Consider the following 15533-nt stretch of genomic DNA (forward strand, 5'->3'; position numbering starts at 1 on the left):
TTTTGCCAAAATAAACGATTGCACTCTCTGAGTGCTAACCGGAAAATGTAATGTCAAATATTGTTCTGTCTTTGATTTTCCTCGAGCAGCCCAGAGTCTTGAATATAGTTCTCCCCAGCCAGCATATGGAGTCAAAATAACTTGAATGATATCAGGACCTCCTGCCTTCACTACTTACATATAAGGGGTTTGCCAGCTTGCAGAGTTCAGTTGTCTGTCACCGGCACGTGCTGGCTCAGAAAAAAGACTTGAGCAAAGGACAGAATGAGCCTCTGAAGCCGTCAGGGATTTCTGGCAATATGCCTCTACTGCAGCCTCCGGGTTGCACAGGCAAAGGAAGCAATGGTGAAAGCTTCAGAGAGTTAGGGGGTGAGGCGCTAGCTCTTATCTGCTCTGCTGTATGTTTGCCTCAGCAGTATATACAGCTGTCAACTCTTGGTCACCACAGTTTGGTTTTTTGTTTGTTTGCTTGCTTACTTGCTTACTTGCTTGCCTTACACTTTCTCATGGTTGCCTGAACTCTGGCAGCATTCTTGTGAATGTTGTCCTTGCCAGGGCCGGCTCCAGGCACCAGCCTGGCAAGCAGGTGCTTGGGGCGGCCGCTCCAGAGAGGGGCGGCACGTCCAGGTATTCAGCGGCAATTCAGCGGACGGTCCCTCACTCCCGCTCGGCGCGAAGGATCTCCCGCCGAATTGCCGCCGCAGATCGCGATCGCGGCTTTTTTGTTTGTTTCTTTGTTTGGGGTTTTTTTGGCTGCTTGGGGCGGCCCAAACCCTGGAGCCAGCCCTGGTCCTTGCTCAACAGGTTTACTATCTTCCGTTGCTTTCAGTGGGCTGGAAGCCACAGGCTGCCCTCAGTTAAGATGGCTGCCACTTCCCTGCAGCCTTTGCAGGTGGCATGAAGGCTGCCCATAGTGAAGAGGACCACTGTCTCCCATTGTTTTTAAAGGCACTGAAACTAGGGGGCACTCAGCAAAGATTGCCGGACTCTTGGTTTGGAAAGTGGTCTGGAAACTGTAACGGTGCACGAAGGAGACTTGTGGGTGGGGCTGTCAGGGGGAGGCTGCAGAAGAACATGGGGGAGTAGGAGGTAGAAAGTCAAGATCAGGGACTTGTGATGGGGAAAAGTAAGGAAAATACAAAGGCAGGTGGGGGACAGGAGACTAAGGGAGAATGTGAGGAGCAGAGAACTGGCTGGCGCAGGGAGGGAGACAAAGAATGGGTAGAAGGACGGAGGCAGAGGTGATGCTATCAGAATACTTCATTATTCTGTGTTCAGCTAACTAGGAGGAAGTATATCTAAGTGTGTGCACTAGTCCAGAAGGGCTCAAAGAAAGATAATGAATAGGTAAGGAAGTTTTCCCCTTAATCCCTTCCTCCACCCCACATATATCCAAATAATTACATGGATTGTGTCAGTGAAAAGGGAAAAGAAATAGCAAGTTATACTTTGGGCTAGCCAGCTGTGAAACCATCCCTTCGTATCTTCATCAAATGTCTATTTGAAAACTGATTTTAAAGCACTCAACTGAACAAGCATCTATATTTTTCTTTTTTTAAGTTTCATATATCTGTATGTCTGAGGCTGGCAATACATTATAATCCTGGCTGTTCACCTGCTGTTCGGGTTCATAGTAGCCAGTGCCAGCAGAAACTGGAACAGGACATTCAGATATACTCTTCTACAGTTGTAGGACGTTGGCTGTTATGATGTGTAACAGGGATTTTTAAGGCTAATGTGTAAAGAAGCTTCTTAGGCCTAATAGGAAAGCAGAATTTTTTTTACAAAGCTATTAAAAGGCATGACCCTGCAATCGCAGCTAAATAACAGATCCTTTAATGGTCCTCTTGATGACAAATTTAATTTGTATTTCTGATTATTTACTCAGCTAGAATCCTTGGTCAAGCTGTCTTTTTTGCATGTGTCCTCCTTCTATCTCCCTGATTTCAAATATGATGCTTCTTTAACTGTAACTGAAACTTTAAGATTGATCTGTGGAAACCAAAAGTCACACTTCTAAATACCACCAGGCCACTAGAGGAAATGTATAATCTGCTACATCAAGCAAGGTTTGCCTTAATCTAAAGCTGAGGGAAATCAGCTTTGGCGGGTGCGCTGAGGTAAGGAGCACAGCACAGTCTATACAGTGTGGACTAAAGTAGGGTGCACATTGTCCCTGATTATAATATTATGGGAAATGTAAAAGGAGGTCAGTTCTAATTTACATAAGGGAGCATCTTATTTGTGTTGTGTAAAATCTTAATACAGAAAGTCACATTTTCTCAGGGGAAAATGACATATCTGTTTGGTGGAGCAGGGGGACAGTGGACAACTAACCACAGCATTTTTCTTTGATTTCATAAGGCACCAACAGCATTGAGCAAAAGCAGTTACTATATGAATTAGACTTTCAAAACCTCGAATGTAGGTCACAGAAAATGTAGGGCAGCATAAGGCCTTGTTGAATTGTCAGCTCGGTGCTTCCATGATGGGAACACTGATTAATCATATCACGTGGGAGGTTGGTATTCTTGAGAGAGTCTGTAGCACAAACCTCTCAACTATCGCTCAGAGCGGCATGGAGGCTCACCCAAGACACTGGAGTCATGACAGGGCACTTTAGCTGAGCACTTTGAAAGTATATATTTAGGGCCATACCAAATTCACAGTCCATTTTGGTCAATTTCATGGTCATGGGATTTTAAAAATAATAAATTTCATGATTTCAGGTATTTAAATCTGAAATTTCATGGTGTTGTAATTGTAGGGGTCTGACCCAAAAAGGAGTTGTATGTGTTTGTGTGTGGGGAGGGACATCACAAGGTTTTGTAGGGGGGTTGCAGTATTGCTATCCTTACTTCTGCAATGCTGCTGGTGGTGGCGTTGCCTTCAGAGCTGAGTAGCTAGAGAGCAGTGGCTGCTGGCTGGGAGCCCAGCTCTGAAGGCAGAGCCACCGTCAGCAGCAGCACAGAAGGAAGGATGTCATGGTATGGGATTGCCACCTTTACTTCTGCGCTGCTGCCTGCAGAGCTGGGCCCTTAGCCAGCAGCCACCCAGCTCTGAAGGCAGCAGCGCAGAAGTGAGGGTGGCAATACTGCGACCCCCCTAAAATAACCTTGTGACCCCCCCCTGCAACTCCCTTTTGGGTCAGGACTCCCCCAATTTGAGAAACGCTGGTTTCCCCTGTGAAATCTGTATAGTATAGGGTAAAAGCACACAAAAGACCAGATTTCACAGGGGGAGACCAGATTTCACAGTCTGTGATGCGTTTTTCATGGCCATGAATTTGGTAGGACCCTAGATATATTAGATGGACAAGTTGCAACATCTGGTAAATCAGCATTACAATTGGCCCTGGTACCCTGATGGCTTATTCCCACGGTAGCTCAATTACACTGGGAAAGCAAAGGCAGTATTCTGACCATAGCTATGACTGTAGGCAGGGTTTCTGTTTAAAGTTGAATTTTGCATCATTTCTGAAATCCACATACATGGTCAGAACTGGAAGTGGACAGGAAACCGTTTCCTATCCCACAAGCGTTTTTGAGATTTCAACATTTTCTCCCATCCCGATTTAGGATGAAAAGTTGAAAATTTTCATGAACCAATAATCTGATCTGAAATTTTCCATGGGTCAGTTGAAATGTTCTGTTTTGATTTTGACCTTTTATAGAATTTCACCTTATTTAGTATAAATTAACTATACTTTCAAAATGAAGTCGTTTTGAACCAGAAAAGGAAACTTATTGTTTCAAAAATGTTGAAAAGTGTTGTTTTGACAATTTGAAAACTTTTTTTTCCCAATTGAGATTAATAAAACCAACCCTTTCCTGCAAACAGTTTTGGGTCTATTTGCAATTTGAAAAAAATAACATTTTGTCAGAAAATTCCTGACCGTCTCTAGTCAGACTTGGTTGAAAATCGCTGTGCTAGTTCAGGGACAGAATTTGTGGTGCAAATTTGAGCTTATTTGACTAAGTGGTTCTCAAGATATAGCACAGTGGTCACCAACTGGTCAGTCGTGATTGACTGTCGATTCTAGAGGATCTCCCAGTCGATTGCAATCTCTGGTGTAGTGTGGCTGCAGCTAAGGCAGACTCCCTGCCTCCCCGGTCCCATGCCGCTCCCAGAAGTGGCCAGTGCAGCCTCGTGGCCCTGGGAGGTGGGGGGAGGGTGGCATGGGTCTCCCTCTGTGCATTGCTCCTGCCTGCAAGCACCACCCCCGCACTTCCCATTGGCTGGGAGAGCTGCGGGGGCAGTGTTTGCAGAGAGGGGCAGCGTGTGGAGCCACACATGTCCCCCGCCCCTTCCCCAGGGGCTGCAAGGGCGCGTTGGCCCCTTCCAGGAGCAGTGTGGGGCCGGGGTAGACCCGGAACCTGCCTTAGCCTTGCTGTGCCTGCCGCCAACCGGGAGCCACCGGAGGTATGTGCTGTCCAGCAGGAGGTCCTGTACCCCCCAGCCCCCTGCCCCAGGCTCATCCCAGAGCCCCCTCCCACACTGTAAACTCCTCGGCCCCAGCCCAGAGCCCGGACTCCCTCCTGCCCCAGCCCGGTGAAAGTGAGTGAGGGTGGGGGAGAGCGATCGACGGGGGGGGGGGGGGGGAGATGGAGTGGGCGGGGCTTTCTGGAAGGGGTTGGGCCACGGGGAAGGGGCAGGGTAGATCCTGGGTTGTCCTTAGATTCAGAAAGTGATCTTGGGTGTAAAAAGATTGGAGACCACTGATATAGCACATGCACCCTTCCATTTTCTGCCCCAAGTGGCCTATTTTAAGATTTCAAGTCTTCTCACCTTATTTTATGTAGAGATGGGGAGAGAAGGAAGTGGTGGAGCATCACTGGAATGTCCCCAGTGAGCTCTCCTGTCCACCACAAAGAAAAAGCTCCAAAACTTAATAAAAGGTTATTGGACTTTATTTTTGGTTCTATGGAGTTATGCACCAGACTTCTGTGAACCCTATCTAGATTGCCAGCCCTGTCTGTAGATTTCAAAAACACAGCCAGCTCCCTTCCTCTCTGAACCAAAACACAGGCAGATGAGCAAAGTGTTGTCGGTTTGCCAGAGCACAGTTTGAACCCAGGGACTCCATTTTAACAGCACTGACCTCGACTCCAGGAGCCAAATTAGTAACTCCTTCATCTGGTATCAGTAATAGAAGGGAACACACAACACTTATTGAGCCAGCCACTGGCATTCATTAACCTCCATAAAAATATCTTTTGGCAGAGGGGAAAGCAAATATCATTCATCTCCTTTAACAGATGGAAAAATTGAAGACAACAGAGGTTCTACAAAGCCACCTCTGGTACAGCCAAGCTCTCTCAAATAGCAGGCTCAGCTTATCCACTGAGCCACACTTCCTCTCAGAAAAAATGGACCAAACCTTTGTGCTTGGCTAGAGCAGAACCAAACACATGATTTTTGTGGTGGTGGGAGCTGGTGGGGAGATTTGGAAAGGGATCCTGCATGCAACCACAGTGATGATGTCAGATATTTGCATAATAAATGCAATTGCAGTATCATTGAAGAAGATAATTGTGGCATTTTAAACTTTTGTAATGCTGCTAAACCCTTGGTGGAATTGAATTTTTCCAAGAGTTTGCATGCATAGCTGGGGACTGTGCTAGCTAATTCAGAAGGAACTATAGAGCCAGGTTATGAATGTCCAACGGGGTTTGTCTAGACCAGTAAAAATTGCATCACTAAACAATGCTGGTGCAGCACATCTGTACTAGGGGAGAAATCTTGGCTCCATTGTAGTAAATAACAAAACTCCCAGTTATTCCTTCTTTTGCCTAAAAGTATTCTAGTTGCTGACTTCCCCACTGCAGGTAAGAGTCTTGAAACTATAGACCGCTGAGTGTGCTGACCAATTTGCTTAACTTCTTCCTCGTTTCATTCATCTGTCTGTGTGGTTTATGTCAACAGAATTCTTTTCTTTGTCCCACTAGGTGGCTGGATGAATCTATCATTCAAGAGATCACACCCAAGCTGATTGGGGACTGGCCCAACACGTATACATACACCAAAGCCTTGGCAGAGTACCTGGTCCAGCAAGAGAAAGAGCACTTCAACGTTGCCATCATCAGGCCATCCATCGTGGGAGCCAGCTGGCATGAGCCTTTCCCAGTAAGCCTGATTACCCTCCTTCTTTTAACCATTTCCCACTGAGTGCTCTCCAGATACAGCTGAGGCTCCTGCTCTTCATCCAGCCTTTCGTCCGGGGGGCAACCCCTCATTACAAAGATGCCTGCTGATCATCTTAGAAGTGCACTCTGATTCTTCAGGGTCTCCAGGGAGGGCAGTGGGAGATGGAGCAGGCAGTGTCTGGTGCAGAACTGCAAGACTTGCTCAATGTCTCCAGGAAAGATTTACATTTGCAAGTTGGAAAAGGCAATTTAAAATAAAAAAAACAAATGAATTGGATTTACTGTTGGTGGAAAATGCTGGACTTGCAATACTGGAGACTGAAGTCCTATATCCAGAGAACTTCTACACACTGCCATGCCAACATACCTCAGCACTGAGCTGGGGGAACACTCCTAGGGCTCATAGGATAGGTCAGGCCCTCCATCCTGATCTTTATGCTAAGGCAGTCTGCTAGGCGTGCCAGGTAGGGCCATTTGTGAGGGTTTTTTGGATGAAATAACATGACTTTCAACAACTCACCAAGCTGAGATGCTCCAGATGCACATTTATGGGGAGTGTTGCAAATATTAGGAGTATCACACATGGAATAGAATGCAGCTACATTTATACATTGAAATAAATATTCTAGGCCAAATTTACTACTGGCATTAGCAGGTGCAACATGTGCTAGGCTTGCACCTGGGTCATAAAGGTGACATAGTTACCTTTGCCTCTTCCGTACCTGAGTGGCACCAGGCAAAGCTCAGACATCACCTAGGATCTGAGCCAAAATATCCATCTTGGAAGGACAGAGTGCGGCATAATAGTGCCATTGCAAGTCATTCCAAATATTATTGGTTCTAATTAACATTCCCACAAGATGTGACTTTCCTTACTGCAACAGAGTGCTGTTCAAGAGTCCTGATATTCTTTACTGTCTTTGAAAACATCAGGAAAAATCAAATAAATTACCTCCAATCTGATCATTACACAGATAGGCCACACTGATCATTATAAACCAGGGGTGATTGCATCAACACCAAGATTACATGGCATTTGGAAAGTCAGATCTGGTACACATAATCAAATTATCACCCTAATGTGGTGATTTTTAAAACAAAATTTGACTATATTTGACTATATTGTAAACTGCAGACAACACTGGCTGTTTACCATGCATCTTTTATTTAAAATCAATATGCTGTGCTATCTTTGCTCTCTGGCAGCTGTCCAAGCTAAATTGGCATCCTTTTTAACAGTGGTCTGATTAAGTGACTTCATCCATACCACAGCACTGTAACACTTTTTGAAGCCTGTATGAGCTAAACATTGTTGAAAGAAATAATAAAAAATGCCTTTCCTTTTTTGCAGGGTTGGATTGACAACTTCAATGGAGCAAGTGGAATGATTATTGCGGTATGTATAGTTACTACTTTGAAAAAATTCCTTTGCTCAAAACTTGTGTGCAGAAAATTCCATAGCATTTTGTCGATTCGAATAGAGACACATACCGCACATCTTTGTGGGCATATGCCTACAGCACCTGACAGTGTTGTCTGTTTATACTGCATCCAAAAAAACTACCTTAAAACAACATTAAGGTTGCATAGTCAAGTACTGAAAAGTTAGGAAATAAAAGAGTTAATGTTATCTGTACAAGCTTATTTTGTCCCCCTTCTTATGCATATGCATTATGATACAGTCTTTAATTACATGTTCACATATTAGATTTTCCACAGGATCCTGGCCTCCTACCAGCAGAAGGTGCATTGAGAGCATAGTCTTCATGCTTTCAGTTCTGGTACCTGGCACAACAGTGGCAGCTAATAGGGAGCATGTGCCGAGCTCTGTGGGGATACCTAATGCTCATCCTGGTCAGCATGTAGGATCTGTGTGGGTATGGAGCATGCTCATTGCAGATAGAATCTTGGGAGAATCTAGCTGCCAGCTTGTACCAAAGCTCTACTGAGCATGTGTGAACTGTGATTTTCAGAGGCTTATAAATTGGCCATATTTGGGCACATTTTCATGGGGCTCGCAAAAGGCACATCCCTGATAGTAGGCACAGTTGCCAACTTTCACGTGGTAAATAAGCATCCCAACTTTCACAATAAGCCAAAAATCAAGCTAATCACATTTCAAAACAAGGTCAAAACAAGCCAATCCTTAAGAACCCCAACACTGTGTGACTAGATCCCCCGGCGTGCAGTCTGGGACTGTGGTGCGGCCGCTATGCACCTCTCTCCCCACCTTGCCGCTGCTTTCCAGGAGCCGATCAAAAAAAAGAAGCAACAAGCTACAAGCCACAATCCAAAAACTAGCCAACAAGCAATTCACAAGCCAGTTAAGCCAAAAACAAGCCCAATTTCTGTGTTTTTTTTTTCCCCGTGGGTTTGGTATGTCTGCCACCTCCTGCCAAATGTCCAAGTCCTTGCTCCAAAGCATGGGGGCACTAGAGAGTCTCAATGAAATAGTGGTTAGAATTTTTTAACATGGGCAAAACAATGTATTTTTCCCTAGTCTTGTACTCAGAAATGACCAAATCATTTCTGCTGAAAGTTTCCAAGAAAATTCAGCCTGAGACAGACACCTGGCTTGGAAAACTTCAGTCTGAACAGTTCAAGTCTGGCAAAGTTATAAGCAACTGAAAACAGTGTCATAAAATAGAAACTTTAATTACACATGTCATTTCCAGGAACACCTATATGTGCTTCAGTTGGAAGCACTCAGTTCAAGGCAACAAAGTTGTGGGTTCAAGTCTCACACCAGGACTTAGGTTCATTTATTCCCATGAAAAAAGTGCAATGCTGTTCTTATACTATCATTTCTCATTATATGCATTTGTGTCATATACATCACGCAGTCTGTCAGGGTAATCTACTGGCGGGCCGCGAGACAGTTTGTTTATATTTGCACATTTGGAACAAAATCCAGGATAATGGAGAATAAAACCCTAGTATTCCTAAAGAATTGCCTTGAGGAAAGATGCAATAGATAAGTAAATCAGTAATAATAATGCATATGAAAAGCATATCCTTTTCCATGCCATTTCTCATTGGTTTGATTTTTGTTTTAAACCAAAACTACTACTACTACTACTCCCCCTTCCCATATGAACGGCCATACTGTGTCAAACTAATGGTCCATCTAGTCCAGTATCCCTGTCTTCTGACAGTGGCCAGTGCCAGATGCTTCAGAGGGAATGAACAGAACAGGACATTCTGAGTGATCCATTTATCCCCTGTCATCCAGTCCCAGCTTCTGGCAGTTGGAGATTTAGGGACCAGAGCATGGGGTTGCATCCCCAACCATCTTGACTAAAAGCCACTGATGGACCTATCCTCCATGAACTTATGTAATTGTTTTTAGCAGTTATACTTTTGGCACTCATAACATCCTGTGGTTGACTGTGCATTCTGTGAAGTGCTTCATTTTATTTGTTTTAAATCTGCTGCCTATTAATTTCATTGGGTGACCCCTAGATCTTGTGTTATGTGAAAGAGTAAATAACACTTTCTTATTCACTTTCTCTGTACCATTCATGCTTTTATAGACCTCTATCATAGCCCTCTTAGTCGTATCTTTTCTAAGATGAGCAGTCCTAGTCTTTTTAATCTCTCCACATATAGCAGCCGTTCCATACCCCTAATCATTTTTCTTGCCCTCTTCTGTATCTTTTCCAATTCTAACATACCTTTTTTGAGATGGGGCAACCAGAACTATATACAGCATTCAAGGTGCAGGCCTACCATGAATTTATATAGTGGCATTATGATATTTTCTGATTTATTATCTATCACTTTCCTAATGGTTCCTAGCATTCTTTTAGCTTTTTTGCCTGCCACTGCACCCTGAGCAGATATCTTTAGAGAACTATCCACAATGACTCCAATATCTCTTTCTTGAAAGGTAACAGCTAATTTAGACTCCATCACTTTGTATGTGTAGTTAGAATTTATTTTTCCAGTGTGCATTACTTTGCACTTATCAATATTGAATTTCATCTGCCTTTTTGTTGTCCCGTCACCCAGTTTAGTGAGATCCCTTTGTAACTCTTCTCAGTCAGCTTTGGACTTAACTATCGTGAGTAACTTTTTATCGTCTGCAAATTTTGCCATCTCACTTCTCACCCCCTTTTCCAAGTTATTTATGAATATGCTGTACAGCATAGGTCCCAGTACAGTTCCTTGGAGGACCCGGCTATTTACCTCTCTCCATTGTGAAAACTGGCCATTTATTCCTGACCTTTGTTTCCTATCTTTTAAACAGTTATTGATCCGTGAGAGGCCCTTCCCTCTTGTTCCATGCCTGCTTAGTTTGCTTAAGAGACTTTGGTGAGGGACCTCGTCAAAAGCTTTCTGAAAGTCCAAGTACACTATCTCCACTGGATCCCCCTTGTCCACATTTGTTGTTCCCCTCCTAAAATTCTAATAGATTGTCGAGGCATCATTTCCCTTTACAAAAGCTGGGTTGACTCTTCTCCCACAAACCATGTTCATCTCTGTGTCTGATGATTCTGTAACTTATAGTTTCAGCCAATTTCTCTGGTACTGAAGTTAGGCTTACCCGCCTATAATCGCCTCTGGAGTCTTTTTTAAAAATCAGCATTACATGGGCTACCGTCCAGTCATCTGGTACAGAGGCTGACTTCTGTATATTTTGTACCATGGTATTACCATGTCCGGTTGATTATTTTCATTCCACCAAGTTTCCCAGATATAAATATCCTCACTTAATGCCATCCATACTCATCCATACAATGTGCTACCCCAGGGACACATTCTAATGAATGGCAGTATACTGTATATTTTTGTTAATCTATATTTTATCCAGGTTGATTACACTATAAAACTGTGCTATTGTCAGTCTTGTGCAGTGTATAACAGGATTTGTGGTTTGTAATCATAGCAAAGAAGGATTATATTGAAATAGTATCTTAATAAAAACAGCTCATTTATACCTTAGGAAATGAAAGTTGTTATAATTACATGTGGAATACACCTTTCATGCTAGAGCAGGATTAGTAAATAGATATGTTCATGCTAATGCTTTCATCCAAGGCCTTTGTTATTCATTTCAGACCACATCCTCTGTATTCACAAAACTCCACTGGCTCTCCATTAATTTTAAGATCTAATTAAAATAATTGCATTCCAGCTGTGATATATTTGAATGTATCCAGCAGAGTGTTGGATCTGTTTATGCAAATGCACTTATAGTTTAAGCAGTTGCTTATGCTAAGTTTGTTGTTATATAGTGGTACTATGGGTTTTTTTCTCTCTCTCTTTGTAATACAGTCTGCCATCATGGTGGCTCCAACAGTGTGTACGTGCATGTGTTTCTATTCAGGGATTTGTGCTATATCTACCATACAGAACAACTGACTATGACAATTTCAAGAACCTTCCGTGCTTCAGAATAGTAAACAATTTACCACACTGCTTGCAGCCCCCAGGGTGGTGGGGGAGGGGGGGAGAGGAGTCTGCCACAACTGTGAGTACCCCAAACTACTAAACTAATAACAGTGAGGTGAAATGGCAGGCTATATTGGAACAATGGAGGACTTTTGACATGGAGGAATGGCCCATATCTACAGAGAGGCTGGAGCAGCATTTTGAAGTAAACAAGATTCCCTCAGAAAACATACCATTACTAAGAGTGCTGGTAGGAAAAACACACAGGGTAGTATGCAGTCTGATCATCCCAGAGAAGCCAGCAAGCAAAGCTTTTAAAGAGAGAATGCAAATTGTTCAGGAGCACTTGGCGCCCAAGCCCCTGATTATGGCTGAAAGGTTTGGGCATGGGCAGTGGGTAGAGGAGGCTGTGCCTCCCCAAACAGCCAGCCGTGGTCCCGCCCATACTCCGCCCCCCAGAGCCCCGTTTCGGTGGTGCCACTGGGCTCCAGGGGCTGGGGCCATGCCACCCACCTTCCTGGTGCTCCGCGGCTGGGGAGGCTGCAGCGGTGCCGTGCGCTCTCCCTCCCAGTGCTCTGGGGCTGCGGGTGGCTGCAGGCACTAGCCAGCCTGGGGCGGGGGCCAGCAGCCATGGGGGGGCCTCTGGGATCTGGGGGTGTGGAAGGGGCGTGGCCGGGCCTTGGGTGTAAGGTGCAGGGCTGTGGACTAGCCTCCCTCAGCCAGCAGTTCACGTGCAGCCCATGGCTTTGGGTTTCATAAGCAGAATCAACCTGAAGGTGAATCTATTTCCTCCTTTGGGACAGAGTTAAAAAAATTATCAAAACCCTGTCCTTTTAAGGATGGTCTTAATGAGGCCTTGAGAGACAGATTTGTGTGTGGACTACTTAATGGAAGCATACAAAAAACCAAGAGGGATCCCATGTGAGCTCAGGTTTATGAAGCCACTCTGAAGGGCTGAAAATATGCTAACAGCCCTAATTGGGCATGCTTTTACACATGGAAAGGTGAGCTTACCATACATTAAGGATGTGTCCTGTGGGATTCATGTTATTATACCTAGTAAACTGTGCACAAGAGTCTTAGAAGAGCTCCTTGTAGGTCACCTAGAGATAGTAAAAATGAAGGCACTTGCCAGAAGTTTTGTATGGTGGCCAGGCATTGATCAACAAATAGAGCAGCTTGCTAAGGAATGTTTGGACTCCCAACAGGTACAACAGATGCCTAAACCAGCATCATTGCCTCTGGGAATGGCCATAAGCTCCCTGGCAATGTCTGCATATTGACTTAGCAGGACCATTTTTGGGAACGATGTATCTAGTAGTGGGGGATGCCCATTCCAAATGGCCAGAAGTTTTTTGCATGAAAACTACCTCAGCTGCACAGACAATAGAAAAACTTGGAAGTTTATTTGCAAGAACTGGACTGCCAGAACAAGCTGTGAGTGACAGCGGTCCTCAGTGTTGCTCAGAAGAGTTTTGGCAGCGCATGAAGAAAAATGGTATTAAATATATCACCTTAATACCACACCACCCAGCCACAAAGAGCTTGGTTGAAAGGTTTGTACAGAAGTTTAAGCAAGCCCTACGATCTATGACAGATGAGAAAGGGTCATTACAGCAGAAGCTGGCATGCTTCTTGCTAGCATATAGAAATACGATATATTCCATGACGAACCAAACACCTGAAATGCAGTTTATGGGCAGAAATCTCAGGTCATGTTTGGATTTATTAAAGCCAAATATACTACTACAAGTCAGAATTTGTCCAATAAGTCAAGCTATGGTTAGTAGAAACGGTGCACCTCGTCAGCTACAAGTGGGTCTAATAGCATTGGCGCATGATTATCGGGGAACCAGTACGTGGCTTCCAGCAACTATTACCACATAAACGGGTCCTTTGTCTTATATAGTACAAGGGGAATCCAATATGTTTTAGTTCTGCCACGTTGACCAAGTGTGAGATTTGGGGGTGACCTGTGGCTGAGAAAAGCAGCAGAATTTGGGGAACTGCCAATTGTTCCAACATCAATGCCCCAGCTTGAAGCAGCAACCAAGAAGAAGCTGTGCTGAACAACCAGCATCATGTGAGGGAACATCTGAGTCAGAAATTGCTGCAGACACATCACTTCCTCAGAGAAGTGTTCAAAATGTTGGTAGACACTATCCAGAAAGACAATGCAAGCTACCTTAAAGACTTCACTTGTAACTGGACCTTGGGTTGTTCCTCCACCTTCTGAAGGTTTGTGTCCATTTCATTTTTCAGGGGGAAGGACAGATGTGATATACTTGAATGTATTGAACAGAGTTTTGAATCTGTTTACATGAATTTGCAGTTATAGTTTCTTAAGTAGTTGCTTATGCTGAATCTGTTGTTATGCAGTGGTTACTATGTTTTTCTTCTCTCTCTCTCTCTTTGCAATACAAGAGTCCGTCTGCCATCCTGGCTCCTGTGTTTCTAATCAGGGATTTGTGCTATATCTGCCATACGTGCAGCCTTTTACACACCCCCATGGACAAGCTCACAAATGTTTCACTTGCTCTCTCTTTCTCTCTTCTCCACACTTAGCACCTTGGGTTCACCCAGTACATGTCTTTTCTGTGTTCTTTCACACAGCGTTGCCACTGTTAGCGTGAGAACCTTCTCCTCTGCAACTTATGTCTGGAAACTCCTTGTAAATGTAAATCTCTGCTTCATTAACTCTCTATTGCTTTTCAGCTATCATCCAAAAAGAGATTGTTTTTCTTCTTTGCCAACATCTCTGAATTTCTCTCTATTTGCTGCTATTTTAATTTTATATCTGTATTATTTAACTCTGTGTGTTCTTTGGGATACAATTTGCATGAACGATGTTACACAAAACAAAGTTCTGTTGTTTTGTCCTTTATTTCCCCTGAGATTGTTTTTTGAGTAAGTTGTGCTGGATACCTGCATACATCAGGCACATTGTGAGGCTGGAGCCCAAAAGCTGAGTGCTTTCAGCCGCCCAAGAAATGCAGCTATCAAGTGTGACTGTGTGACTTGAAATGTTTCACTGCTTTTGTAAAATGTTTTTCTTGCACTTTTTTTGACTATCAACAAGTCCGTCCTGACCTACACGGCAAAGTATTTGGAATCTTCATCCACCAATAATATTTCTTCTTTCATTAAATCATCTGCTGAAGTTGTACAAGGTCCCGTATGTATTTCATGTCATTGTTCCTTGGCTCAGCAACAAAGGGGAAATGGAGGCTTACACCGTCATATAACTGTATCTTTTCCTGAATTCCATCTGTGAAATCCAGGCCTCATTGATGTCAGTGGCAAAACTATCATTGACTTCAAGAGGGCCAGGATTTAAAGCTATGTCTTTAGTGCTGAATGAATTCTAGTGTACAGCTGGGGTTTCTGACACGGCAGGACTATTTTACTAACTCTTCCTAAACTGCAGTTTTCTCTGACAAAAACTGCCCACATTTTGTGACTTGAATATTTTTAAATTGTGAAAGATTTGGGTTTTGTTCAAATGAATCAGGTGCCAAGGTTCTAGGTTCTTATATCTCTGAAATGAAGAGACAGCAGAAAATAATCACGAGGAATGAGCGTACATTTAGGTTACACTGAACACATTAACAACCCCATGCAGGATCTGACAATTTAATTCCATCACACATGAAAGTCAGAGAAGGAGAATCCCACTTCTGCAGTTTCCTTTGACAATATGGGGTTTCTCAAACATTTTGATGACTTTGCCCTGAGAGTCCCAGAGGGGACAGCTCACTTATCTGTCTTTCCTTTCCCAAGAAAAGTGGTTGAAGTATTTACATAGTGATAAAGTTTAGGTTTTCATGTATTGCAAGATCACTGTGGTTTTTTTTAATATCTACACTATATTTTATATCATATATAAAACCTATATATTACAAAATAACTATTTCCCAGTATCTAGATCAGTAGTTTTCAACCTGTGGTCTACAGACCCCTGGGGTCTGCAGACTATGTCTAAGTGGTCTGTGA

At 43.6% G+C, this 15533-nt stretch overlaps 1 protein-coding gene across 2 annotated transcripts in view; it reads left to right on the forward strand.

Annotated features, from left to right (window-relative positions):
• The window catches only part of FAR2 (fatty acyl-CoA reductase 2), a 219492-nt gene that overhangs the window by 155291 nt on the left and 48668 nt on the right, over window positions 1-15533 (forward strand). For both annotated transcript variants that reach the window (XM_026652296.2, XM_026652297.2), the window contains exons 6-7: window positions 5949-6126; window positions 7498-7542. In XM_026652296.2, the coding sequence (XP_026508081.1) occupies window positions 5949-6126; window positions 7498-7542 (223 nt within the window). The remainder of the gene's footprint in view (window positions 1-5948; window positions 6127-7497; window positions 7543-15533) is intronic.

This window comes from Terrapene carolina, unplaced genomic scaffold, assembly GCF_002925995.2.
Source record: "Terrapene carolina triunguis isolate 2854851 unplaced genomic scaffold, T_m_triunguis-2.0 Scaffold112, whole genome shotgun sequence".
Lineage (NCBI taxonomy): Eukaryota > Metazoa > Chordata > Testudines > Emydidae > Terrapene > Terrapene triunguis.